The sequence below is a fragment of the Thunnus maccoyii genome, chromosome 22 (genome assembly GCF_910596095.1).
Source record: "Thunnus maccoyii chromosome 22, fThuMac1.1, whole genome shotgun sequence".
Classification (NCBI taxonomy): Eukaryota; Metazoa; Chordata; class Actinopteri; order Scombriformes; family Scombridae; genus Thunnus; species Thunnus maccoyii.
In genome coordinates, this window is record NC_056554.1 from 1417246 (window position 1) to 1444033 (window position 26788).

A 26788-nucleotide genomic window follows, 5' to 3' on the forward strand; every position below is an offset into this window, starting at 1 on the left:
GCATCATGGGAAGTCTCCCAGCAGTCTAGGCCTATAGCAGCTTCACTAAGGGCTGATCCAAGGCGAGCCTGGTCGGCCCTAACTATAAGCTTTATTAAAAAGGAAAGTTTTAAGCCTACTCTTAAACATAGAGAGGGTGTCTGCACCCCGGACTGAATCCGGTAGATGGTTCCATAGAAGAGGAGCCTGATAGCTGAAGGCTCTGCCTCCCATTCTACTTTTAAAGACTGTAGGGACCACCAGTAAGCCTGCATTCTGGGAGCGCAGTGTTCTAGTGGGATAATACGGTACTATGAGCTCTTCAAGATATGATGGTGCCTGACCATTAAGGGCTTTGTAAGTTAGGAGAAGGATTTTAAATTCTATTCTAGATTTTACAGGAAGCCAATGTAGCGAAGCTAAAATAGGAGAAATATGATCTCTTTTTCTAGTTTTAGTCAATACACGTGCAGCTGCATTCTGGACCAGCTGGAGAGTCTTTAGAGACTTGTTAGGGCAGCCTGATAATAAGGAATTGCAATAATCCAGCCTAGAAGTAACAAATGCGTGAACTAGTTTTTCTGCATCTTTTAGGGACAGGATGTGCCTGATTTTTGCGATATTACGTAAGTGAAAAAAGGCAGTCCTTGACATTTGATTTATGTGCAGTTTCTTGTAATCTACAGCAATCCCTGGCCTCATGTTACCTTACATAAACTGATGCCAATGGGCTCCACACAGTGTTGTAGACAGATTTTAAATGTGTGAAAAAACTGGCTCTGGTATCTGGTATCTGCAGAGGAAAACTGTCGGTGCATCCCTAATTCTTCCAATACAGACCAAACTGCAGTGGTGTGGGAGGTGAATTTTGACATTTAGATGTTATGATAAGTCATTGTGAGAATATAAACCTCTATAAAGCTCTGAGGGTGCATTCTGCCACCCTGAAGAAGCCCCTCCCTCCATTTACTCTCTATTCTCTATTTCTTCCTCTTCTTCTCCTCCCTCTCCCTTTATATGCTTCTGTCCATCCAGCCTCCCATGAGTCCACTCTGCTCCATGTCTGCCTCGCTACCACCGCTCAATATCCAGCCAGGGCAAAAGAGAGCATGGGTAATGAAATGGTCACTGGCTGCCTGAATCAGCCTACTGCCATTCGTCATCTGATTATGAGGAGGTATCCTCCTCATCGGGCGCCATCAGATGGCGAAAATTCAATCACATCTAATAATGACTGCGCATATCATGTAGTGTAGTCTATATGGGTTAGTTTTGTGTGGATGATGTAAAAGGACTTTTCCTTAATGCTGACGCAGAAAAATCAAACAGGAAGAAAGAGGAGAGCATCCAAACTTGTGATAGTGTTTTCAGTATTATTACGTTCACGTTCCCAGGATGATTATCTAATCTGCTCAAAGGGAGAACAAAGCTTGTAGGGCTTTGTCATGCTTTTGCACCGCTCGCTTTCAACCGTGTAGGTGGTCTCGCCCACTTTTGATTAATAATAGGCTTGAGCATTAAGAGCTGGCTAAGGACCTGTGTGCAAAGACAGGGATTGAGCTTTGTTTGACTTGTGTAAAAGGAATGTCAAAATAACCACATACTGACTCATACTGTATGTGGTAGAAATTATCCCTCTCTTTTTTAGAATAATATTCATATTTCCTCTACTCTCTCGCCAGTTAATTAAATGCTTGTCATTGGTGATTTTGTTAGTGTATCATGGATTTCTGTTATCAGAAAATTGTATGTTTTAATGCGAAGCCCTTAGTTTAATTTGACAGGGCTGCAATCGAAAGCTTTGAAATGCCATTGTAATAAAGCTCTTGTGGAAATGAAAGGCAGTAATAGTGAAGCTGCTCCACCTCTCTGTTTGGTGGCTCCTGCTAAGGGAAAGGTTGCTCGCCTCCTGGGCTTCGTTAAGAACCTCAGAAACGACAGTTTGTCAATTGATGGTTATCTGGTTGTTAACTGTAAGAGCCTGTGAAGGGGACATGCTCTCTTGTTTCCAGTACTCCTTCTTTCAGAGCTCCATATCTCTTGCCAGCGGTCACAAAGGTGCAATTCATCACCACGAGTAAAATGGCGGGGCACAGCACATGCATCATAAAGTATTAACAGGGTTCATAGATGCAGGTATCAGTTTATCTGCCTTTGTGGAAAAAGCTGGATCACTTGTGCCCATCCAATCCTATTAGGATGGGCCGGCTGTTCTGTAAAGGCCCTGGGTCAGCAAACAGAAAGCACTTCAGTCGCATAAAGAGGATGACAATTACCAGAAGAGCCAACGTCACAAAGACTGAGTCTGGCCACCCAGCCTGTGCTGCAGTAATAACATATATTTAGCCAATTACTCCTGAATTAGATTTTATGGCTATTTTGGGTTTTTTAACATGGATGCAAAGGAGAAGGACTGTAAATGAGAGACCCCCTTCAAATGTCCCATTACTACAACCCTCATGCGCACCATAAAATCAAATGCAGAGCCAATGCTGTTAAAAGGCTTTTTCTTTTCAGATTTTATGAGCTGTAGCTAATCAACGTTAATTTTGTGAGTAAGCCAAACTACAGAAAGGAGTGCCAGTCTGTATCATTTTGGTTTTTTAAAAAGATAGATTGTCCTTTTTGCTGTTCCAAAACCATTTGGTCGGTCTGTCTGTAGATAGTGTCTAGTGTTAGCTGACTGCACATCCATCCCGTACATCCTAGCTAGATAGCAGTAGAGTACTGACTGACAGATACTCTAAGTCTAGCAGAACAATAGTTGGAACCACTCAGTTATATTTTTAAGCATATCCATATTTTAAGCTCGTAATTTTAATGTGGTCCTCTGAAGCATGCAGAACTGAGCAGCAGCATCAGGTCTACTTAAAGGTACAATGTGTAGAATTTAGTGGCATCAAGCAGAACAGACTTGGCAGAAATGGAATATAATATTCATAAGTATGTTTTAATTAGTGTATAATTACCTAAAAAATAAGAATTGTTGTGTTTTCGTTACCTTAGAATGAGTCCTTTATATCTACATAGGGAGCAGGTCCTCTTCCATGGAGCCAGCCATGTTGCACCGCCATGTTTCTACAGTAGCCCAGAATAGACAAACCAAGCACTGGCTCTAGAGAGGGCCTTTCATGTTTTTCGCGAGTTTTGCGGCCACCGTAGGTTCTCCCACACACTTGGAAGGAGATGGGGGAGGGTTATTCAGTTGGTTGCAATCTGCAGCCTCACCACAAGATGCCACTAAATCCTACACACTGGTCCTTCAAAGTCCCCCTCCACTCAAAAATGTGTTTTTCTTCTTGTTCCTTCAGTTGTATGTTTGAGCTTCACTGTGCAGAATGATATATGTGTAGAGTTTGACACTAGAAGGCTGTTTTCACATTCATCTGCTGATAGTGTAGGATCAGGATTTTAAGGAGTGGGCCTATGAGCATGATTTGGAGGTTTGGAAGCCAATCGTGGTCCAATATTCAACTTTCACAAGTATGATGTGGAAACTTGAAGCCTTTAGTGCACATACACTCAGAATGGTCTTTACAGTGAAGTAGCAGACATCCTGTGTCCAGCAGTTAAACTTCTTAAATTAAATATATTCATAGAATCAGCAATTTTTAATGAGGGAGAAGAAGTAGATACTATTTTAAGGATTTTAAAGTGGTAATTATACTATTTTGTGGGAAAACCATATCAGACACACATTATTGTCTCAAACAGAGATTTTTTTTATATGTCTTAATACATGTCTGGAGGGGATCTTTAAGGTTCCCATTTATGTAACAATACTGAAAACAATATTAGTTATACATATATAATATATTTCATATTAATTATTGTATCATCTTGTTGCACTCACCTGGTATGCACATGTACTGTTTTCACAGAGCTGTTTATATAACTTTTGAATGGAGCAGTGACCACCAAAAGTACTCATCGGACAATTTGATCCCTTCCCAGTCAATTCTGGCTCAAACACTACAATTATATCCTCAATATCAACAAGACCTATCAGTACAGAAATGCCAAAGATATGTTACAATTCATTTAGGAACAGACTCACATTGACACCATTTGTCCACCAGAGAGCACAGACAAGTTTATTTTTACACTGTAAAATGTCCCACTCACTACATATCTTAACCAAGTTTGTATGTTATGTAGTTATGTTAAAAAAAAATTAAAAATCCAGCTGATATAATGTTATCAGATTTTTAAAACTGTCAAATATGGATATCATTATCAGCCTCAAAAATCTAGTATTAGCGGGACTCTATTTTGCATATGAACAACCTTTTGGAGTTTTCATCAGGCAGGCTCAGTTTTTAGATAATTTTCAAACTTATATTTATAGACTTGTGTGGTCAATGTTTTGACCATGCAGCAAACACCACAGCTGAATGTTCCTGTAGAAAATGGACAAAGATGGCATTTAGCGATAAACTCAACTCACATTTACCTTTAAAATTGAATCGACATTGTGTGGATTATGTCATCATGACCATATATTTCTTCAATATGGACTGATGCTGAAGTTTGTTGTATGTCTTTTAAAACAATGTTTCATGCCCAGACTCAGTCTGTTCATATAAAGAGTGTTAATGGTTAAATTGCCAGTTTGCCAATTTGTCAGATTTGGTATACACATTATGCTATAATTTCATCCATTTATCATGTCATATGTAGTCCTTTGCTATATACTGCAAGTTCTGTGATAACACTTCTGTCATACAACTACCTATGTTTCCATTTTGCAGATGCTTATATTTTGTAATGGACTTAAACTAATGCTGTGTTTTTCTACTTATAAGAGTGTTGAAATGGTCTAACCCATTTCCCCCATATCTACTTTTAAAGGAATACACCAAGTTTTTGACAGATTATCTGTTATGTCAACAATGCAATTAATACTTAATCCTTAAGTATTAATTGTGTAGTAATTAATTAAAGAATTCCTGACTAAGATATCTCCCACTTGGTGAACAGAACTACTGAAACGTCAACAAACTACTGGAAAAATGGCTGCAAAGCCAACAATACTGGCAGATACATTGAAATAAAATCTAATGTTGACTGTAATTTAGTTGGTTCAGCTATTTAAAGCTTATTGTCCCTGGTTGATCTTGGACTCCATGCTACCACTTTGGCATACATCTTGTTGAGACATACCTGTAGTCCTCATGCAACAATGTTCAGTCCAGTTACTTTGGAGGCTACATATTAGCATATAGCAGAGTGTTTGCTAAGTGTTAGCCAGCAGCTGTCAGATCTACAATGGATGGTAGTAGCAGTTACCAAAAACTTGGTGTACTCCTTTTAGTTATCATCCATTGTTTGATACCATGTTATTCTGTCACATATGAATGAATCTTCCTCATCAGTAACACCAGATTATCTGACACTTCTCTCTGAACCCCTATCCTCCCCTCCCCAGCAGCGAGCCCCAGTTGTGGCCGGTGGGCATGGTTTTGGAGGGTAGCTCAGAGGCGCTGTGTCCCCCCCCATCTCTGGAGCTGCGCCCGTCCTGCAACAAGAGCCAGCCCTCGCCTCCTCTGGGCTCAAGCTCACAACCCCACGACGGAGTCTTCCCCGAGGACAAGGAGCCCGTCAAATACGGCGAGCTCATCGTCTTAGGGTGAGATACTAAAGTGCCATATCTGCTGCTGTACATGGTTGTAATATGTCTGCCTTTGGCTATATGAGTTTGTGATATGGAGAGGACAGATGCATGTGTGAGTTCCTTGTGCCCAAGATCTGACCCAGGACCCAACCAGGGCCTGAGTAGGGCCGCAGAGTACTGCCATGAGTTTCAGGTCTTAAAACTATCCACTAAGAATCAACTAAACCTGGAAGCTATTGAGAATGATTTTGATGTTTGCATGTTTGCAAAGACTAGTATTTTGAACAGAAACTGGGCTTTGTATTTTCATTGGCTAAAGGCTGAGCCTATTGCCTGCAAAGTAATTATTGATTACAACCACCAATGATGCTCCTATTCCATGTAAATGCCTATTGCGTCTTAAAAGTGACCAGAGCAAAACCTGTGGTCTGGCTTTGCAAATTACTGGCAGGACATGCAGACTAGAGACAAAGGCATCCACACATGCAGATCTGTGCAAGAGGTGTGGTACATATAAAAAGTGTGTAGTTCCAAAAATCAACTGATGCAAGTGCAGCTCACTCTTTAGAAGAAAAGAAATCAAAGTTAGACCACATAAATGTACATGACAACATCAATGTAAAGTACAAGGTTCCATTTAATACCACCTTTTAGCGGGAAAGTATGAACAGAGCATAAGATGATTGGCTCCAGAGTCAGAGGTTGCATGGTGTCAATGGCAAATAACATTTCACCTCAGCATCCTAAATCTGAAAGGATAAACACTCCCCTTTAAAAGGTGTCATGATGTCTTAGTTGTGATGTCTTTAAAGTTAATGTGAAGTGTACTGTGTTCCAGCTTCACATTAGCTTTCTGTTCTTGTACGAATTAAACAGAAAAGATACAGCGTGAGCTTTACTTTGGACAGAGCCAGGCTAGCTGTTTCCCCCTGCTTCCAGTCTATACTAAGCTAGGCTACCTATGTCCTGACACCAGCTTTGTACTAACACACTGACATGAGACTGATATTCGTCCTCTTTTCATATCACTCTTGGAAATTAAGTAAATAGCATATCTCCAAAAATGTTCAAGTATTTCTTTGAGTAATCTAGAACCCTGAGAAGTGACCAGCCACGTGAGATGCGGTTATTGCCAGTGTTGTGACTGACTAGTGCTAGCATGTTAGTGGTTAGCTTGCCAGCTTTAGTAATTCACCAACTATCCCTGTGAGTATAGTCACTCTGTCACCAAGACACTACCAAATATTGAGCGTCCACACTATTCCAGCATTTTCAAACCCCTAAAACTGACACTTTTGAAAACCCTGCTGACCCTATGTAGTTTGAAAACGCCGGGATTGCGTTTTAGTCTGGACAGGCAGAGACGGAGACTTTTGAAAACAATGATGCAGGCCCAGTTCTACTATGATGCAAAAGCATGCATTGCACCCTCAGTTTAATATTTTGCACCCTCAGATAAAATTTGAATAATAAATGCCAAGCACAGCATGGTAGGTCTGGCGCGCGGACTGTGTGGGCGTCTTCATGTGCACCTGTTATTTTGGTTCATGTATGTGCAGCAGCACAGCGTACAAAAGGGCTGAGTGAAGGTGAATATAGATCAGCACATGTGGTGATTATTGAATATTCTCACAGCCAGTCACATCACTGCTCTCATAGCTCTGTAACAGTTGTGCCAATCACAGTCAAACGTAGGGTGGCCCTGAAGGTCAAAACACAACAACATTTCAGAAAATGCAATGACATTTCAGAAAACACAGCAATGTTCTTGTTTGAGATTGGACAGAACCCAAGTCAATCAAGATTGGTAAGTGATAGCCTACTATAGGAAGCAAACTCCAACGGATGCACTGACTAGCCATGAATGTATAGTGATGTGCTACTGGGCCTTTGTCTTAATTGAAAAAGCAAGAGAACCTGGCAAGTTGATGTAAACCAGGGGTTCCCCAGTCCACAGACCAGAACATTTAGTACCAGACCGTGAGGGGACCATGTGATTCAGTAAAAAGTCTGGATAATAATTATTTAAGTTTGCAGGCTATTATAGGCTATTTTGGGGGTAAATACCTCAAACTTGGCACAGTCTGTGCTGCATTTTCCTCATCACTCCCTGTCATGCCATTGCCAACCTCCCTCTCTCTCCCTCTCTCTCTCTCTCTCTCTCTCTCTCTCTCTCTCTCTCTCTCTCTCTCTTGTGCACGTTGTCTCACTATCTCTCGCATCAAGGCGTATTGGCCCCTGTTGGCAGGATTTCTCTATTTGTCCTGCTGGCGAGACAAGATACTCATGTGGACGGAGATCATTTTCGTTTTTCTGGTTTTTGTCATTTTTCTCATTTTGTTTTTTTTTCCTTTAGACCCAGTTGCCCTCACACTTTCAAACACTTTCACCTCACTCTGTCAAACAAACTGGGGATTTGTGAGGTGAATGGAACTATATTTCATGTTAAGTGTGCTACAGAAGACTTATTTATGCCAATTAGTTTCAGGGAAAGAGTTCATTTGACTCCACACAAAGATGTCACACACTGAGCCACAGGGAGACACAGGTAAATTTAAACCTTAACATACATCAGTAACTAAGTACATTTACTCAACTGCTGTACAATTTTGAGGTACTTAACTTGAGTATTTCCATTTGATGCTACTTTAAACTTTTACTCCACTACATTTATTTGACAGCTCTAAATTCTCACATGGTTTCATTGCAATAAATGTTCAAATGATCAAATATTTCACCAAAAATCAAAGATTAGAGAGGCCCAACCCCTAGGTTGAGAACCACTGGACTGAACTAGCTAACTGTATACAGGGTAGTTGAAACTAGCTCCACCTCCAGCAGGTACAACAGTAACATGCTGCTCTAACACTGATGCTTCAGTATTAATAATCTAATGATGTCATATATAATAATATATCAGTCAGAGGGACCAAACCACTACTTTTACTGCAATACTTTAACTACATCAAGCTGATAATACTTTTAATTAAGTTTGATTTTTCATACAGGACTTTTACTTGTAATTTTTACATTGCTGCATTGTTTCTTTTAAAGGATTTGAATAGGTCTTCCACCTCTGGAAACCATAACGACAGAGAGACAGCAGAGACAGACATGTTATAGTTTGTATATATAAGTGTGGGAGAAGCATATCCCTCCCATATGGTATGGTGCTATTCCCAGGATAGAGACACAGACATATGCTTCCACTCCTCGACCTATTGATCCATGCACTAATGGATGATGAGAATGGCTTGGTTCCCTGTCAATGTGATTACAGGGAGAGGGGGATTACCTGCCACCGACATTTTACAACATCCATCCAATCATGGCTTCTCTGTGGGCAGCAGAACATGACTGGAGTGAGTGTTGTTCGTTATACATTATAAACATGGCTGCTAATACGGGATAACACCCAATCTGTGATAAATCCATGGAATTGGCAAAGGATATTTTATTTCTACAAGGTGAGGTTATTGGGGGATTATTTTCTTACCTATAGTGTATAAATTTGACTTCAGTGTGTATGGCTTATCCTTTTTGTTATCACATTATTTGATTTGATTTGATTTGACTTGTACTGAACCTTTACATGATCTGTGTTCAGAATCACTCCGTAGTTTATTTCATAGTTTGAGAAGTAAATAGAGATTTTGGACACTTATGAATCGTCTACATGATTTTTCAACATCACTGACAGGTGTAGTGTTGAATAACAGCATTTTTATCAAAGGATAAGCATTGCATTGTGTGAGTTTTAGCTAAAAAGTAGTGTACATGCTGTTCATACCACATTTTTGAGACCATTATATAGTGCAAGAATTTTACATTTAGAATTAAGACCATTATATAAAATGGTTAAAAGTATATAAAGAACATTAGGTTGCAAATAGGAAGTTCCAGATCAGCAGCAGTTGTCAGACCTAAAGCCATTTTATAAACAGTAAGATCTAAATTCTCTACACAATAATACTACTAATACATATGATGTGTCTTAGTATACTGTTTTTGCAGTAAGTAGTTTTTACAAAAAATCTATATACATAAAAGTTTTTTACTAACAGAAAATGATACAGTATGTACAGTCATACATGTGAGGTTAGGATGTCAGTACCACTTAAACCCCACTAATGGACAAACTATTTTTCTCTTTTGTTCTTTTGTTTTCTGGGGTGATCACAAAGCTGTTTTGCAGCTATCGTCAATATGTTGTTTTTTTTTCCAGCTTTGAGCAGCTCCTCTTTTTTTAAATCTTTTTTTGTGTGTGCATTGCATTGTAGCAGAATAGTTTGGATCTATGGAGCATACTTTTTCCCCCAGAATTCAATTAAAAAGGAAGGCTGAAAATTAAAAGAGAAAAAGGCAAATTAATTATTATTATATTATTACTTGGGATAATAAGCCCATAATTAAAAAGAAAAAGGAAACTGAGAAAGTGGTTATTGTGAAATGGCCAACTGAAAAGTCAAATTTAAAAACCAAAAAAAAGAAAAACTTAAATGGAAATACTCATATTATTGTTTTGTTTTTTCCATTTCATAATAACCATAATAATAACCAATAGTCATTTCAATATTCAATTTCTTTTTTCTGCTTCCTTCCTCTTTTTAACATTTAATTATGGGCTGATTATCCTGCTTAATAATTCATTTGCCAATTTATCTTTTAATTTTCAATTTTTTTTTTTATTTTGGGTAAAATCCTCCTCCTTACAGATGATGTCAGCCATTGTCCAGTCACAGTAATGAAAAGTGGACAATGAAACAAAAGTAAACAGTTTCATTCATACAAGTCAGCATATGAATACTATTTGAATCACTCAGAAACCTGGCTATATGTTGGTGGCTCACACATGGAGCAACCAACTCCACAGTATCATCTTATGTGTCTGGTTTGCTTTAAATAAACAGAGGAGGTCAGTCTTCATCAATAGAAATACTAAGAAAAGACACAATTCTGATGGACTGAGCGATCTCTTGGAGATGTTGTGCAGAAACACCACAGCAAGGAGCGCTTAGCACTATATATAGACAGAATTTCAAAAATAAAACAGGAAATGTAATGAATGTCAATTTCAACCCAGTTTCATGTTTCGCAGGCACAATGGGTCGCTGGCCAATGGGGACAAGGGTCGCAGAAGAAGTCGCCTGGCTCTTTATAAGAGACCCAAAGCCAACGGGGTCAAGCCTGATGTTATCCACAATGTCTCAACTCCTCTGGTGTCAAAGGTGAGAGGTCACAACACATTCATTTGACATCTCCAAAAGAAAAATATGTTAATAAAAAGAATTATATCATATAGGGGCACTACTTAAAATAGTTGTCATTAACTAGTGTCGGCCAAAGGGAGTGTTACAGTAAAAGAATTGTACTAATTAATCTATTTTATGTGTTTTCTCATGGTAATTCTATGGTGACCCAAGGCTGCTTAATTAATGTGAAGGAAACAAACAAACTCTGTTTTTTTTTTTTTTTGGAAATGGCTGAAGATATTTAAATTACAATTAAATACCAGTTATTGACAGATTATATTTCAGCACTAATTCCATCAGTACTGCAATAGAATCATGTCAGTTAAACACTATGCCGCACTCAATTTTACTTTGCTAATAGAAATACTGTTTTCATTCACTAATAATTTCCATTCTGTTAAGCTACAATCAATGAAACTTGAACACTTTCTGTACATACAGCAAGGTCTACATATAAGGTCCTCCAGCTTCTCAAGGATCATAATTCATGTCTTCCTTGTAGGCTTTTAATGTGAAACATCTTCAGCAAGTGTTTCATTGACAGTAGCTTAACACCGCTCAAAAAAATGGCAAAGTAGAAGCATCTTGAAATAATTAGTGAATAAAAAAAGAGAAACTCACAGCAACAGATTGTTGTGTATGAGTTGACTCAGTTGTTGTACTGGTTGAAATATTATAATGTATGTATATATTTTACATATATTGTATTTATATTATGTATTAAAGCTTCCATAATGTTAGAAAAAAACATTAGATGATCTCACTCCATTATAACAGTGTGTCAGCTAATAAAATGACAGCAATCTTTAAATCAGAGCCGGGGTTGATCCTCTAGAAGAGGAAATGTCCTCTGGGTAGATTTACCTGGAGGCCAGACCTTCAGCTCTCCTTGTCATGTGACCTGGATAATGTCTTTTCCATTGGCAGGCACTCAGCAACAAAAGCCAGCACAGCATCTCCTACACACTGTCACGGAGCCACTCTGTCATTGTGGAGTACACCCATGACACCAACACAGACATGTTTCAGGTCAGTGTCTGCACACATACCACACACACACACACACACACACACAGGTATGATGCCAACACAACATTTTAGCTATGACCTGATCCAGAGCTATCTTTTTTTTTTATTTTCACTGGTGTATTATTATGCTTCATCATATTTTAATATGAAAACTCCCTGTTTTCTGGTCTCCCATTTTTCATGTTGTCACTGGTGTTTGCTGTTAATGCAAACTCAGCACTTCACAATAAAGGCATAGTTCAACATGTTCCGATTCCTTTATTTCCAAGAGCATGATGAGAAGGTCAATATATAAGTTACTTAAGAGATAGTTAAGAGATCTGGGATCACATTTTTGCTGCAGACTCTGACTTGCAGAGAGCATGTTAAATGGATATCAACAAAAAAATTCATTATAGCTGTACGGAATTCACTTTTAATTCCAACTGAAATGAAATTGCTTTTTTTGTGGGCGGAGGTAGAGCAGGTCGTCCACTAATCGGAAGATCGGCGGTTCGATTCCCGGCTCCTCCAGCCCAGATGCCAATGTGTCCTTGGGCAAGATACTTAACCCCAAAATTGCTCCTGATGGCTGTGCCATCACTGTATGAATGTGTGTGAATAGTTAATTTCCTCTGATGGGCAGGTTGGGACCTTGCATGCTAGCCCCTGTACCCATTCAGTGTATGAATGGGTGAACATGATTTGTAGTGTAAAAGCGCTTTGAGTGGTCGGAAGACTAGAAAGGCACTATACAAGTACAGTCCATTTACCATTTTGTCTGCTACAGCACACATATATCCAAAAGGGAGAAATCTATATATTATGTGTTTTGGTTTCCCCCTAATTTTGCATTAATTTGTGAGATTACCATTAGGTATCTGTCTATGTAGACGGCAACCTTGTTTCTATACAGCCAATCAAATCTTTGCATAAATCAGTAATGTCAGTGTTCTATCATAGGTAGAGCAGACGGTCACACTGAGCCTGATAGCATCCTGCTACACAACACAAGAGCCACAGACTCTGAACAGCAACTCACATTAGTTTCCTGCTAAAGTCCCCCTCCTATCTAACTTACAAACATGAACACACGTCTTGTCCTGTACCTTAGGTTGTGGAATGAGCCACCAAACAAACATTCACTTGGGAAAAGTGTGTCAGTTATCGGGCTAGGTAGATAATTAGCTGAAAATGTGCCTGCAAATGTCACTTAGGTTCAGTTAGATGCTGCTGTGGCAGTTGCTCTTCAGTACCACTGCTAACAGTACTCTGTCTGTCCATGACTTGTAGCTATAGCAGTTTGTTTACTCTGTCTCTGTTCTGAATGGTGTAACACCGGTAGCCTGCCAGTGGCTATCAATCAAACACAGATACCGGCACGCCCCTCCAGCCGACTGAGATAGACATTTCTGATATTTTCCCAAAGACTGTTTTTCTTCCTTTTAATAATGCAAAACTATTAAGAATACATTTCTAAAACCCGTTGTCATTTCTGACTCCAAAATGAGATGACTATATGTGATTTCAGTGGACTTTAATTAGCTACAGCTGATGTTATTCATTTTAACTGATGAACGTGATGGTCAGCACTGGCTGAATATGAGAAGCCTGCTAATATTACCTGAATGTTTTGTACAGTGCTACTAAAAAGATGGAGGGGAGAGAGAGAGATTCTCAATAAGAGATTTGCTGGCATAAGAGCTTAGCAAATGTGGGTGTTTTGCCAAATGGGAACTGAATCCAAAACAGAACCAGCTGTCAGATACCAACTCTACTCAAAACGACTTTACAACATATTAATGACTAAACCAAAAGTCTTTGTATGAGAAAATATACACCAAAATATGCATACATGTATTCTGCATCAGGAATTGGAGGTGTATTTTGTTGGGTTTTGGATGTAGTGTCCAGCCAGCATATCATGGGCCAGGAACTACCCTGGGACCCTCTGCACACAACTATTTCCCAACCAAAAACAGACCAAACCTAATAGTCACTGGAGGGGAGAAACTGACACTAACATATCTGTATTTCAAAGATATGCACACATCAGCTCCATTTTACTTGATCATTTCATTTTTCTCTATATGTTGGCTTTCTGTGGTCCAATTGGGACCATTCTTGGAAACCCACAGTCCGACCAATGTTTAGAGGTGTGAGGGAAGGAACTTTAAGGCATGAGGAGTCACAGGTGGATTTTCAAAAAAGGAGGTTTTATTATCCCCAAAGATAAAATCTGCGTACAAATATGAAATAAAAAATTTAACTGAACATAATTGAATAGCACACAATGAAATAGTGTTTATCAGGAATCTAATTAGACTTTAGCTAATTCAACCGTACAAACTTCTAATGGATTTTCACTTGGCTGTATGCTGCAAGGTATAATGCTGCCCCCCGCTGTCAGTAATCTGCTGCGTTTATTTCAGATTTTTACAAGCCAGTGGAGTGTTACTATCTTACTAACACCTGCTCTTCCAATGAGGTGGGAATTCTTTTCAGAAGAAAACAAAGTCAGTAAAGCAAAAGTAGTCCTAAATCTGTTAGAACCCTGTTATGACTTGTTGGACTGTTTCCAAATTGCTACAATGGCAAAGCCCATCTGGGTGTTTGCCTATTATTTTAATGCAACTGGCCAGACCACAATGAGTCTTAACCTTAGTAGTACATCATCCCTTCTCACAGCTACACTTTGCCTTTTAACATTTGCCTGCAAGGAAAAAAGTACCTATCCTTGTTCTCTTCTCTCCACTCTTTCTGCCACTGTGTATCTGATATTTTCTTACAAATGCTAAAAATCTCAGGTTTCGTTAACAGCACCTTAAACTTACCCATCTTATTGTTGTTCTTCTATGGATTTAGGCATCTCAGCTGCTTCTGTCTCTTCATGTAATCCCAGACTGACTCCATGATGTTGAGATCAGGGCTCTGTTGGGGGCCAGACCATCTGTTGCAGGACTCCTTGTTCTTCTTGTTGCTAAAGATAGTTTTTTAGGACTCTGGCTGGATGTTAAGGCTCATTGTCATGCTGCAGAATAAATTTGGGACAATAAACATCTAAAGTACCTAAAACCTTTGCACAGTACTGTATATAATGGCTGATCAGAGCCTTCTTGAAACAAAGGGATAACACAAAGACAAACACAAATCGCTAAAGTACAATTACAACAAAACAGGACTATTTGTCAAGCAGTTGTAATATTTCAAGAATTAACCACAAGAAAAGTGGTTTTGGGGGCTGCATCTTTTGTTCATGCCTGACAACCTGTCCCTCCAGCAGCAGCACCCTCAGCAATGGTAACTCAACCACCTTAAGACAGGCATAAATTAGATGTCTTGCAAATTTTAATATTTAGACAAACAGCGATTGAACCTCTCAGCCCTGTAGAGTCAGTGAGAAGAATACGGCATTTGCCTCTCAGTGAGTGCAGAAGTCATTTGTTTGCAAATTTGTCAGGCTTCTCCAGACTGCAGCGTCATGAGAGAGCAGTGGAATAAGCAAGAGGAAGCACAAGAAAGAGAGTATCAGCCAGAGAGAGGGAAGACAAAAGACTGAGGAGATAAAATATACAAGAGGAGATGAGTCAGACCTGTCTGCTCTCAGCAGCTCACAGTAGTTTTCCAACCACCTTCTCTCATCGTCACGCAGATCCATACAAAGCTGTGACTCCTGCAGACAGATCTACAGGGCTCTGCTCCAAACTATCCATGACTGTCTACCTCACCTCCCCGTGTCTACTGTGTTAAAGGCTCACTCCTTCCACATGCTTACTCCGCTACCTCTAGTGGTATCTAGCCATGCAGATCATTTTGGTTTTATGTGTCCAGGTTTTGAGATATCCATCTCTGAGTTTTCTGTCTCCACCATAATTCAATTCAACAACTCTTTCTAGAAACAGATAATCCACAGAACACACTGTCAGCAGTTTTAATGGGGATTCTTCTTTAGGTAGAGGGTAAAAGAAAGGATGCTCTTTAGTACCAATCAAAGAATCAATTAATTGACTGTGCTGTTCTATGTTTTCATATTACATGTCAAAGTCTGTTTTCCTTCCCTTAAACTGAACCCAACCTTGCCCTAACCACAATCAGTTATCTCTGTAAATAATAAACATACTAAACATAGAACCTCACCCTAGCCCCATGTGGGACTGTTCCACTCACCATGTGGGAGACGATCCTGGAATGTTCCATAGAAAAGTTCCGAGAAGTAGAAGTGTGCCAGATGTACGCTTGCCAAACCAACCAGTTAGTCTTCATCATTTAAGACTTTTCTCTTGTAAAACCAAAAGACGCTGTTTGAAAACACTTCTCACCTTTGTGTTGCCTGTCCAAGTAAGTTTTTGAGTGCAGCGTCTTCTTTGCCTTATTCGAGTGTGCCAAGTCGTAAGGTGCTCAATACTGCCCCCTGAACCTGCAGGGCGGAAAACACCCAGCAGTACTGGTGAGAACTAGTGAGAGTAGCAGGTGTTTTTCCAACCACAAGAGGAAACGATGAGCCCATTCCATTTGAAAACAAAGATGAAATTTATACTTTATCAGAAGTATTTTCAAACAGTATGTTTTGGTTTTTCAAGAGAAAATAAGACTTTAAGAATGAGGACTAACTGGTTGGTTTGGCAAATGTACATCTGGTTTTCCCTGTGGGAAAACTGCCCAAAAGCCCAAAAGTATTTTTACTTTCACAATCAAATAAAAAGTGGCCCAATTAGATAGAAAACCGCTCTGACAGCACTGTGACAATGACACTTGCAGGCACCAGTAATGGTAAAAATCGAATGATTTGGTCAGCAACGATGAGTCAATGACGATGAGTCAGTGACGATGAGTCAGAAAGTGTTAAAGGTTTGTTCATACATGTACTAAACACTTCTAGAAAGCAGCTCCAGGGCAAAATTATTACAGCAAGTCCACATCAAGCCAGGTAAATTTGTAAATATTTATCTATTTCAGCCTTCTGCCCAGACTGAAACAGCATTTTCTTGCCCAAAAACACATCTTTTCCAAATTGGCCTCCAGTCTGTGTAAATCTTAAAACGCTGGCTTGGTGATTCAGTGTGTACGGGGAAAACTGAGCTTTTGCTAAACAATGACATAAGCCGCCCAGAGAGGGTCAGTGTTGTGTGCCAGCGAAGTTAAGGAGACAACCTTTAGTTGCCTCTAACATTCTGTGTGATTTATCACGTCCATATGGCCAAACACACAGCAGAGCTGTTGTTATCAACCTGGATTTATGTTGATTTTGTCAGATTTCGTCACCATAATAAAATAATGATTTTATCACCACAGAGCAGCAGCTTGGGAATGACTGCTGGTTAACATGTAGAGTTTAAATCACTATTTCATACTCTGTTATCTGACAACAGAAACAGAAAAATATGTAAATGAGAACTATATTATATTGTTATTATAACTATATTGAGACTTTGGCTGCATTGAAACACAGCATAAGTGATCACAGAGAGCAGTAACCAGCTGTCTGCAGCTTTCCAGTCACAGTCAGCTGTGTGGCAGAAAAATTAAGACAATTTTCTGTTTTATGATCTTTTCTGTAATCTATTCACCAGATGTTGGCTGTGATGCAGTTTTGTTGTTTGCTGAACTGAAAAGAGAACGAAGAAGAGATTCAGCTGTTTAATGTGTCCTCAGAAACAAAACAAAAAATGTTTTTAAAATTTAGATGGCTTAATGTGTGATCAATGTGTGTAATAACAAATGTAATGTAGACATAGTCTCAGAGACAGATATCTCAAAACCTGTGCATGAAGAGATAACACTAGAGGGAAATACTGTTATTTCTGTTGTAATTTGGGTGAACCACCCCTTTAAGTGTGACCTGATGGAACATTCCACACTGTTGATGTATCTACCAGAGGATTCTTCAAAGGCAGACTACGTGGTTGGAACTCTTGGCTGATTCTCTGATATACTGTGCTACATCTCATTATACAAAAACCTTTCTATCCACACATCCCTGACATGATATGATTGATTGTACTTGTGTACTGTTTCTTTTTTATGATATCAGCCTTCTCTCTTGGTTGTCTCAGATTGGCCGGTCCACAGAGAGCATGATCGACTTCGTGGTGACGGACACAGCGGGCAGCAGCAGTGGTCAGGGCGGGGGTGCGGCGGGGGAAGGTGGCGGTGGAGGCCAGTCAGCCCAGAGTACCATCTCCCGCTACGCCTGCCGCATCATGTGTGAGCGCAGTGCTCCCTACACCGCCCGCATCTACGCTGCCGGCTTCGACTCCTCCAAGAACATCTTCCTGGGGGTGAGTGTTCTCTCCTGTGGGCGCCTCCAGACTACTCCTGGTAAACTACCCAGGGACTGGTAACCATAGCAACTATAGCACAGCAGGGACATGGTTAGGCCACCCACGGGTGACATCATAGCTGTGAGGATGGGTGTCGGTGCATGTGACCTGGCTTGAGGGAGCAATGTTCTCCGTGTGTGTGTGTGTGTGTAATGGAAGTGCTCTGGTCCTTATGTGCTGCCTCTGGTTGTATCTTCCTGTCTGGTTACATACATACTCTGAGATCATGTACATATGATAACATGTAATATGTCAGCATGTGTTTAAACACTGTATATATGCTGTGTTATAGATTTAATGGACTTTGGTGCTTTAAATGTGGGTCCTTGGCCATATTCCTATCATTAATAATAAGAATTTAGTCACCAAGTTAACACAGTGTCATCACTACAACAAAGTCTGACGGGTTAAGAAACACGATCAGTCACCTGATATACATGAACCACAATTTTCTACAGACAAATGACTAAGAAATTACTAATTTACCACACATTTCTTGTTCTTTCAGACCTCTTTTAGTGATGTCACTGTGTTCCCAGATGTTGGTAATAAACTCATGAGTACAATGTTATCATAAGTGATAGAAATGATGGCCAAAACTACAAAAATAAGATCCAACTTCTAGTAATCCAGAAGTAGCCTTTAATAGAGAGGAGCACACTGCCTGTGTTCATTACAGCCACACAGTCATGCACCATCCGGCCAGCTTAGCAGCCCTCATCTGGACACACTGTGTCTCACTGTATCTCCACATCACTGGTTATGGCTGTTTGGAGCTTTGCCCAGCGTCACAGAGTTTAGCTAACAGCAGCTACAAGCTAAAAAACAAAAAATATTACACATGTACAAATACATATACATGTTTAAAGCATTGAAATGATACTTAGTAACATGTTGCCCTTCTGTGTAACCTTAACATGTTACTGTCAAGGTAACCCTAACCCTATCTACCCATTGCAATACTGAGAAGACTCTTCTTTGTTAATAAAAAACATGTTTGTTTCAATTTAAAGGTGCAGTGTGTAGAATTTAGTGGTATCTTGCAGAACAGACTTGGCAGAAATGGAATTTAATATTCATAAGTATGTTTTAATTAGTGTATAATTACCTGAAAATAAGAATAATTGTGTTTTTCGTTACCTTAGAATGAGCCCTTTCTATCTACATAGAGAGCGGGTCCCCTTCCACAGAGCCAGCCATGTTGTACCGCCATATTTCTACAGTAGCCCAGAATGGACAAACCAAACACTGGCTCTAGAGAGGGCCTGTTGCGTCTTTCGCGAGTTGCACAGCCACCGTAGGTTCTCCTACACGCTTGGAAGGGGGGGGGTTGCAATCTACAATCTCACCACTAGATGCCACTAAATCCTGCACACTGGTACTTTAAGTAATTAGATATAATAAAAGTACATATATTTTATGATGTGAAAGCTTAAAAACCAGAGCAGAAGCTTCTGGAATGGGACGGACTAAACATGACATCTAGGTGCACAAAGCCATGCAAACCAATAATAGCCCTTTCTCATGACAGCATGACTACATCCCATGCAAGATTCATCAAGACCCCCGACAACTAGGCCAGCAGTCAGAGAGATAACGTCAGCAACCAGTGCTCAGCACACACACACACACACACACTCACATTCACACACATGCACACACACCACTGAGGCTTGTATAACTCCCCCAGCCATCAAGACTACATTTATACTCATATATAGAACAAATTTTGTCCTTTTATTAAAAGTCAGGACTGAATCAGGCTCTGTGGTTCACCTCTGAACTGCATGAAGGATGTGATGCAGATTAGATGTTTGAGATATATGTTTGTGGAATTGATAAATAATTCATGATTGTGTATGGGAAGACCTTGACCTGAATTGTTTTTAATGAGACATTTGGTCTGATTCCACACAATTATTCATGAATATTTCAATTTAATAAAAACGTATGCATTTTCAAGTGAAGCATTACACATCCTCATAGATATTTAAAGCCTCTATGTATAGAACTTTAATGTGATTTATGTTTTTGTTGAAGTAGCAAATGAGACAATCCTAGTGGAATTTGCTATAGTCTGTGTGTTGCATCTGTCTTCCCGGGTTGAATGGGTGGGGGTTAGCAGCGTACCCTGCAACAGTGCAGTCTTTGATACTAGCATTGGGGGGCGCCAAAGTCAAAGAGCTTTAAGTATTTAGGTAAGCTTACCTATATTTTTTAGCAGAAGTGTTAAGTTTGCCTGTTCGCTAACATGCGATCTGAAAAGCTACGGTTCTTTGGCCTCACCCACTGACGCTTAAATGATTATTCCAGATTATTACAATTTAGGTCTTATTTTTCTATTGTAATCTCTATTGTATCCACCAAGTTCATTGCTGAGATCTAGTAACATGGCGACATCACAAAAAAACTCTGATAGGGCAAAAAAGAGAGAGATGAGTAAGTCTGTCAGTGCAAAAAAGGTTGGGAACCCCTGAGCTAAACTACCTACTTCACCAAAAGTGATGTTGGTGATTACTGTCAAATAATTTTGGCTAACCTGGGGGATTGTTTACATGTCTGATCATCTGATTGCTTGTGTTCTGTTGCCCCAGTAGACTTTATTGCACTGATGTCACTATGTTCACAGATCTCAGCTAGTAATATATGGTGCGATTTGGGAAAAAATTGGGAGGGGGGTGTTAAAGAAACGTTTTATTCATGAAAATAAATCAGAACCACAGTGGGCCTATACAGACAATGGAGCCTATTAGGCTATTTCTTGCAGCTCTTACAGTAACATTTATAAAATGATTATTAACTTAAATAAAACAATTATGAAACTTGAACTGGACCACTGCATTTGCAGGAATATTTTAATCCTTTTTTTTTTTTTTTTAATTCATTCATTAAGTAGTTTGATATTTTCACTCTCAACAATGTGATGTCAAGTTCATGTCTTGTCCCTTCCTCATGCAGACACATAGGAGATGTGATCATATACAACAAAACAAAGGATTAAATACTAATTTAACATGCCAGAATTAAATCCCCCAATGCTACTTTCAGTACTGTGTTTAGCACCACTCGGCCAGACATGACAATACACTTAATGTCATTCTTGCAAGTCACTGTTTAATTCAGCTCTATACGCAGCAAGCAACAAATAATCACAACATGCAATAGCACAACGTGCTGTCATCATAAAAATAAATAAGCTACAGTATATACCTACTTGTCAGACTAAGAAATCAGTCTGCTTTGATGATGGACTTCTGTCTTCTTTTTCTGCTTTCCTGTGGAGGGGTCATCAGTGGCGTGTCGCCCCTCTTTTACCCACATCTCTGCAAATCTGCGAGCAGGGAAGGAGACAACCCCTGGTTTATTTACTGCGTCATCACGTAGCCTAGACGCCGTGTCATCTCTATTGTCATACAAGCGCTAACAATGAAAGTCCATTTCTGTTTGCACTAATGTCTGTTCTCAGGTTGCAGCACATTTTTTAGATTTTTTTTTTTAATAGGCTATTTTTATTTTAGATATTTTATATGGTCTATGAGTGAAGCAGCATAAATCACTGCGGGGGATAAAGTTTTGTTCCCACTGAGGATAAAAATAGTTCAGCAGATGCAGGGATATATAGACCAGAGGGTGGAAATCCCCACCATCCCCCCCAGCAAATCTCTCCCTGTGGATATTAATATGGAGTACAATATTACTAATGCCAATCGATGTAACAGCTGAAACTATAAAAAATAAACCTTCGGAAACAATATTGGATGGATAATCTAAGCACAAAGGTCCACTTACTAACATCAGAGCTTTCAATCGCATCTCACGGTCTTCATTCAGCCAACCCGAGTTGCAATGAACAGGAACTATCCTTTAACTTACCAGTGAAAATATTTGTTCCTCTAAATAAATGTTTCCAGAGCTAAATGTTTATCCTGCATTTTACACTGTCTTGGCCCTTCAAAAGCTTTTAGCTACATACACCAGAAATTTGCTGTTTCATTCCATGAGAGCTAATTTGTGTTCATAATACATCCTTTCTTTCTCTCAGGGAATTTATTCTTAGGTGTGGGTGCATTTCTGTGCATTAGTCAGTACAGTAGTCATTCTGTACTGAGCTAAATATAGCAGCAGAGAAAAGCAACGTTGGCTGTTTTTCTAGCCAGCCACCTCTAACATCCACCTCCACTAGCATCCCTTTGTGCCTCCCCATCATTCTCATAACCTTTACGTCTGCCTGCTCTGTGTGTGTGTGTGTGTGTGTATGTGTATGTGTGTGGGGGGGGGGTTCTCTCAGGAACGAGCTGCCAAATGGAGGACGTCGGATGGCTTGATGGACGGCCTGACTACCAATGGGGTGCTGGTGATGCATCCGGCGGGGGAGTTTGTGTCTGAGCCAGCTCCAGGCGTCTGGAGGGAAATCTCAGTTTGTGGCAACGTCTTCGCCCTGAGGGAGACCCGCTCAGCCCAGCAGAGGGGGAAATTGGTAAGATGAAGGGGGATGTTGGGAAAATGAGTCCTAAATTCACTTCACAAGGGTTGAAGTTACTGACCTTGATTTGACCCAAGAACATGAAACTGCAGGGTTTTCTGTCGAAACTGGATCATTATAGCAACACAGTAAAAAGATGAAGTGTATGAACAAAGAACTGTGTTACATCAGTATGAGGTCATGCAGAACATGCTCAGGATAAAAGAAGATTTGAAGTTCAAAGCTTTATTGTTATTTCAACATAGTTTGTTCCAGATTCAAGAACTCCACAATCATGTTTAACTAGCTGAACCTTCAATATATAACAGTTTGTCTGTTTCGTGTCTTGACCTGAGGTGTTGCCAACCACCAAGTTACTGTCTGGATGCTGCGTCATACCTTCCAGTAAATGGAAACATTTGGTAGGTGTCTTCAAAAGACAAATTGTTGCTGAGCTTTCTTCTTAAGTATTGTAGGAAATAGTTACTCCCAGGAATTTGTAAGTCTCTATCTGTTGAATGTCCTGACCATTTATAACCAGTGGTAAACGGTCACTGTCACTCTTACGGTCCATCACTACTTCCTATGTTTTGGAACGTTTAGCTTGAGTTGTTGGCTTGACACCAGTCCACCATGGAGGACCTTACACCTGTATGGCGCTTCAGCAATCAAAGCCACTATTGTGCTATCATCCGCAAACAAGCAACATAACAGACTGTACATTACAAACATACTATTCTTGATTGACTGATTTGTAGATATTTGATGCCTACATGGTGATAATAATGGTATTTTAAGAATATGTCAACTGTCAGAACCAGAGCTCAATGAGCATAGTGCCATCATGTGGTGGCCCTGAGGGGGAATACTAGAAGATTCCCTTGTTTATAGTTAGTGATGGAGGAAGTATTCAAATCCTTTACTTAAGGACCAATACAGCAATGTAAAAATACTCCATTACAAGTAAAAGTCTTGCATGAAAAATCCTACAACAGCAAAAGTATATAAGTATTATGAGCTTGATATAGTTCAAGTATTGCAGTAAAAGTAGTGGTTTGGTCCCTCTGACTGATATATTATTATATATGACATCATTAGATTATTAATAGTGAAGCATCAGTGTTAGATTAGCATGTTACTGTTGTAGCTGCTGGAGGTGGAGCTAGTTTCAACTACTTTATATACAGTTGGCTAGTTAAGTCCAGTGGTTCCCAACCTAGGGGTTGGGCCCCTCCAAAGGGTCAGCAGATAAATCTGAGGGGTCGTGAGATGATTAATGGGAGAGGAAAGAAGAAAAAACAAAGTTCTGTGACACAAATCTGTTTTCAGTTTTTGGACTTTTTCTCTAATCTTTGATTTTTGTGAAATATTAGATCATTTGAACATTTATTGAAATGAAAGCATGTGAGAAGTTTAGAGGGAAAAATCACTATTTGGTGGAGCTGTTAACAACTCATAGACATGTGAAATGTGACCCCGACTACACACTGCTTTTTGTAAGACGTCAAAAGCCAAAAAGTTTGGAAACCACTGGTTTCATCTTTAACAATGTGTTGTATTTTAAAAGCTTGTTATATTATCCATTGTGTCAAATCTTCATCTGAAAAGTAACTAAAGCTGTCAAATAAATGTAGTGGACTGGGAGTATAAAGTAGCATCAAATGGAAATATCCAATTAAAGTATTCAAGTACCTCAAAATTGTACTTAAGCACAGTACTTGAGTAAATGTACTTTCCACCACTGTTTATAGTGTACCAGTACAATGCAGAGCAGTAACCCTATTTCCACCAGTATGCCCTGTAACAAATCACCAGTTCCACTTTGATAATGACAGCCCAGTCATGACAACTGATCTACCTTTCTTTCTTCTCTCTCCATGCTCCTTTTCCTCCTTCTGTTCTCCTCTTTAGGTGGAAAATGAGTCAAACACCCTACAGGACGGTTCTCTGATTGATCTGTGTGGGGCCACCCTGCTCTGGCGGACCCCGGCAGGACTGCGTCACACCCCCACCCTCAAACAGCTGGAGTCCCTTCGCCAGGAGCTGAATGCCGCCCGGCCCCAGTGTCCTGTGGGCTTCAACACCCTGGCCTTCCCTAGCCTGGCCCAGCGCGAGATCGTCGACAAGAAGCAACCCTGGGTTTATGTCAACTGCGGGCATGTACACGGCTACCATAACTGGGGCTACCGCAAGGAGAAGGGCCCTGCTGGCCCCGGGGGCACAGCACCCGCCAGCACCGGGGAGAGGGAGTGCCCCATGTGTCGGCGAGTGGGCCCCTATGTGCCGCTGTGGTTGGGCTGTGAGGGAGGATTGTACCTGGACGCGGGGCCGCCCACTCACGCTTTCTGCCCCTGCGGCCACGTATGCTCAGAAAAGACAGTGGTGGGGTGGAGCCAGATCCCGTTACCCCACGGCACCCATGCCTTCCACGCTGCCTGCCCCTTCTGTGGTACTTGGTTGACAGGGGAGCAGGGCCACATCAAACTCATCTTCCAGGGCCCCGTCGACTGAAGCCCAGACCTGGGAAGCACTCAGAGGAAAGTGATGGTGGATTGGACAGAGGTGGACCTACTGAGTAAAGACTGTGAGACTGTGTACAAGAATTTGAACACTCAAGTGTGGGTTGAAAGAGGGAGCACTGATGCCAAGTACAGGAAAAGGACTGTTGACATGATGAACAGAAAGTGACATGCAATAGTAGATGCCAAGGTTTCAAATGGAATATGAGGTGTATGGAAAAGTTGTAAATAAATTGTGTTGAAATGAACACGTGTTTGGTGAGTGTTTGTTCATTACTTCAAAGGACAGTCGCAATTTATTACAACTTGTGTTTTATTTTTGTAGTTTTGTCCATCATTTCTATCAGTATTAAGAACATTGTACTCACCAAGTTGTTTGCTCAGATCTGTGAACATGGTGACATTACCCAAAAGAAGTCAAACAGGCCAACAAATATAAGCAGTGAAATGATCAGACATGTTAACAAACCCCCAGATCAGCCAAACTCAGTTAGAATTATGACCAAAAACTGTTGAATGTAAACCTCCATCACAGTTTAAGTGGCGATTACAACTCTGCAAAGATACACGTCAATGTCTCTCCAGATCCTGGTCAAGAAAGGTATAACTTTGCGGCCCTGTGCATCAAACAAGCTGATTGCCTTATCCAGTCTTTTTGAGTGCACTCACTTAGGACACTAAGTGACCCTAACCCTAACCCTAACCATGTAAATAAGACCCCAAGTTATAATGAATCTGAATTATCCTTAATTCTAGTATTGAGGCCGCTTTGCATGTGTTTCCATCAATTGCACCTTTTCATGTAGCTGGACTAATATTAAGTCCTCTCCATATGAGCAGCCTTTCCTCTGTAGGTTCAGCCAGCGTGCAGACTACATCATGGTAAGCTGCAGACTCCACAGAGTGTCTCTAAGCCTTGCTCCCAGTTTGCAGCGCCCCCATTTGCTAAAAATAACTCAAGGTCACTAGCAGCCCCATGCCTCACCACCATGACAGATAGAGAGAGAGAGAGAGAGAGAACAACAGGGCAGCTTTGTCATCAGAGCCGCACATCACCTCTTCAACACCTGAGTAAATATTAAACAAATATTGGGTAAGCTTTCGATTTGTCCAGATGCAAGAACTCCACAAGCTGCACTTATGCATGTATCTTAAATATTACAGTAAGATGTGGGTAAAGATGGCATTTTGGAGTAGGCATAAGCAGATATTGCTTGCATATCAGTGCTGAAACCGTCTTACTGCAGACTGGATGCAGAGGGCAGCTGCAATCCCACCACAAGCTGCTGCAGGGTTTTTATATCAGTGCCAGAAACAGAGCCTGAACATCTCTGCCTGCACAACAACTGGCAATGTCAAGTATCTTTTCATTTGCCTTTCCAACATATCCGTTTGACACAGTGATATATTAGAGCTGCCTGCACCTACAGATGATCTGCATGGTGTGTGTGTGTGTGTGTGTGGTTATTTAAAGGTCCACAGGGAGAGGCAGAGGTACAAATCAAGGGCGTCCGCCATGTGGATGACAGGCAGCAGAGGAGATCTACAGTATGTGAGCCAGAGTAATGGATGCTGGGGAGGGACTCCCTTCCTGTGGTGGCTCCAGTAGAGTGCAACAGTGCACTCCTATGGAG

General features: G+C 40.4%; 1 protein-coding gene across 10 annotated transcripts in view; it reads left to right on the forward strand.

Annotated features, from left to right (window-relative positions):
• The window catches only part of peli3 (pellino E3 ubiquitin protein ligase family member 3), a 52057-nt gene extending 26655 nt beyond the window's left edge, over positions 1-25402 (forward strand). For 6 of the 10 annotated variants that reach the window (XM_042401163.1, XM_042401171.1, XM_042401161.1 and 3 more), the window contains 7 exons: positions 5408-5608; positions 10692-10821; positions 11773-11874; positions 17907-18131; positions 22462-22650; positions 22992-23057; positions 24547-25402. In XM_042401163.1, coding sequence (XP_042257097.1) covers positions 5408-5608; positions 10692-10821; positions 11773-11874; positions 17907-18131; positions 22462-22650; positions 22992-23057; positions 24547-25146 — 1513 coding nt within the window. In that variant the 3' untranslated portion in view covers positions 25147-25402. The remainder of the gene's footprint in view (positions 1-5407; positions 5609-10691; positions 10822-11772; positions 11875-17906; positions 18132-22461; positions 22651-22991; positions 23058-24546) is intronic. The other 4 variants (XM_042401169.1, XM_042401166.1, XM_042401170.1 and 1 more) reach the window with 2 other exon arrangements.
• Positions 25403-26788: the final 1386 nt, after the last annotated feature.